This window comes from Pteropus vampyrus, unplaced genomic scaffold (genome assembly GCF_000151845.1).
Source record: "Pteropus vampyrus isolate Shadow unplaced genomic scaffold, Pvam_2.0 Scaffold824, whole genome shotgun sequence".
Taxonomy (NCBI): Eukaryota; Metazoa; Chordata; class Mammalia; order Chiroptera; family Pteropodidae; genus Pteropus; species Pteropus vampyrus.
The window spans coordinates 25,271-26,746 of NW_011889605.1; the positions used below are offsets into that span (position 1 = coordinate 25,271).

The following is a 1,476-nucleotide window of genomic DNA, read 5'->3' on the forward strand; positions in this document are numbered from 1 at the left end:
TTTCATTTTTCTAAATGTTTCCTTGCAGAATTTAAGAATTCAATGAGAGTAGAATATCTTACATGAGGATTTGGTTGCATACTACCATCTAAATCACTCAAGTTCATAACTAGTACATTTGTAGGTTTTAAAATGATATTTAAGAACAAGAACAGAATTTCTAAATTTTTGAGAAAGTAACATTAACCATTAAACATTGTATGCAACTTTAGATATTCCTGGATCCTTAACACCTATCGAGATTTAACCTAGATTATTTTGTTTTACCTCTCACTCTACACAGGAGAGAATTAGGCATGCTTCATGCATCAATCATTCTCCATAATATATAATTTGCAGGTCTGATTTTCAGATCCCACCATGAAGAAATATGGTTCTGGAAGGGACAAATGCAACTTCTGGAGCCATATTCACCCTGTTGGGCTTCTCAGATTACCCGGAACCACAGGTTCCCCTCTTCCTGGTGTATCTAGCCATCTACAGCTTCAGTGTGGTAGGAAATCTTGGAATGATTGTGATCATCAAAATTAACCCCAAACTACACACTCCCATGGACTTCGTTCAAAGCCATCTCTCATTTATGGATTTCTGCTATTCCTCCATCATTGCTCCCAAGATGCTGGTGAACGTACTCGTAGAAGACAGAACCATTTCATTTTCAGGTTGTATGGTGCAATTCTTTTTCTTTTGTACCTTTGTGATGACTGAATTAATTCTATTTGCTGTGATGGCCTATGACTGCTTTTTTGCCATTTGCAACCCTCTGCCCTACACAATTGCCATATCCCAAAGACTCTGTGCTCTGCCGGTGGTTGTATCCTATCCGTGGGGAGTACCATGTTCCTTAGTACCTACATGTTCTGCTATCAAACTATCTTTTTGGGGTTTCAATACAATCAATCATTTCTGTTGTGAGTTGTCCTCCCTGATTTGCCTCTCCTGCTCTGATTCTTATATTTGCCGGTTGCTTCTTTTCACTGTTGCCACCTTTAATGAGGTAAGTACACTGCTCTTCATTCTCACATCTTATTTGTTCATTTTTGTGACCACCCTTAAGATGCATTCAGCCGGTGGGCACCACAAAGTCTTCTCCACCTGTTCCTCACACCTAGCGGACATCACCATCTTCCACGGCACATCCTCTTCCTCTACTGTGTACCCAACTCTATAAACTCCAGACACACTGTCAAAGAGGCGTCTGTGTTTTACACAGAGGTGATTCCCATGTTGAATCCTCTGATCTACAGTCTAAGAAATCAAGATGTCAAGGATACAGTCAACAAAGTATTGAAAACCCAATTTTTTTCATAGTGATTCATCTACTGATAAATAGTTACTTCTGTTTTTATGGAACACCTTTCTGATGTTTTAATGCACTGCATATCAAGAGTCATTTAAAAAATCCCTTTAGATTTTAAAAAAGAAAACACATGTTTAGAATAGAAAAAATATGAGTTTTAGGTCAGCCGGAATATA

General features: G+C 38.3%; 1 protein-coding gene across 1 annotated transcript; it reads left to right on the top strand.

Moving 5' to 3' along the window:
• Nucleotides 1–370: 370 nt before the first annotated feature.
• LOC111734160 (olfactory receptor 5D16-like) lies at nucleotides 371–1,311 on the top strand. Its single transcript, XM_023526350.1, is given in 2 exon segments — nucleotides 371–1,136; nucleotides 1,139–1,311. Coding segments are annotated over 2 exon segments (939 nt in total).
• The last annotated feature ends 165 nt before the right edge of the window (nucleotides 1,312–1,476 follow it).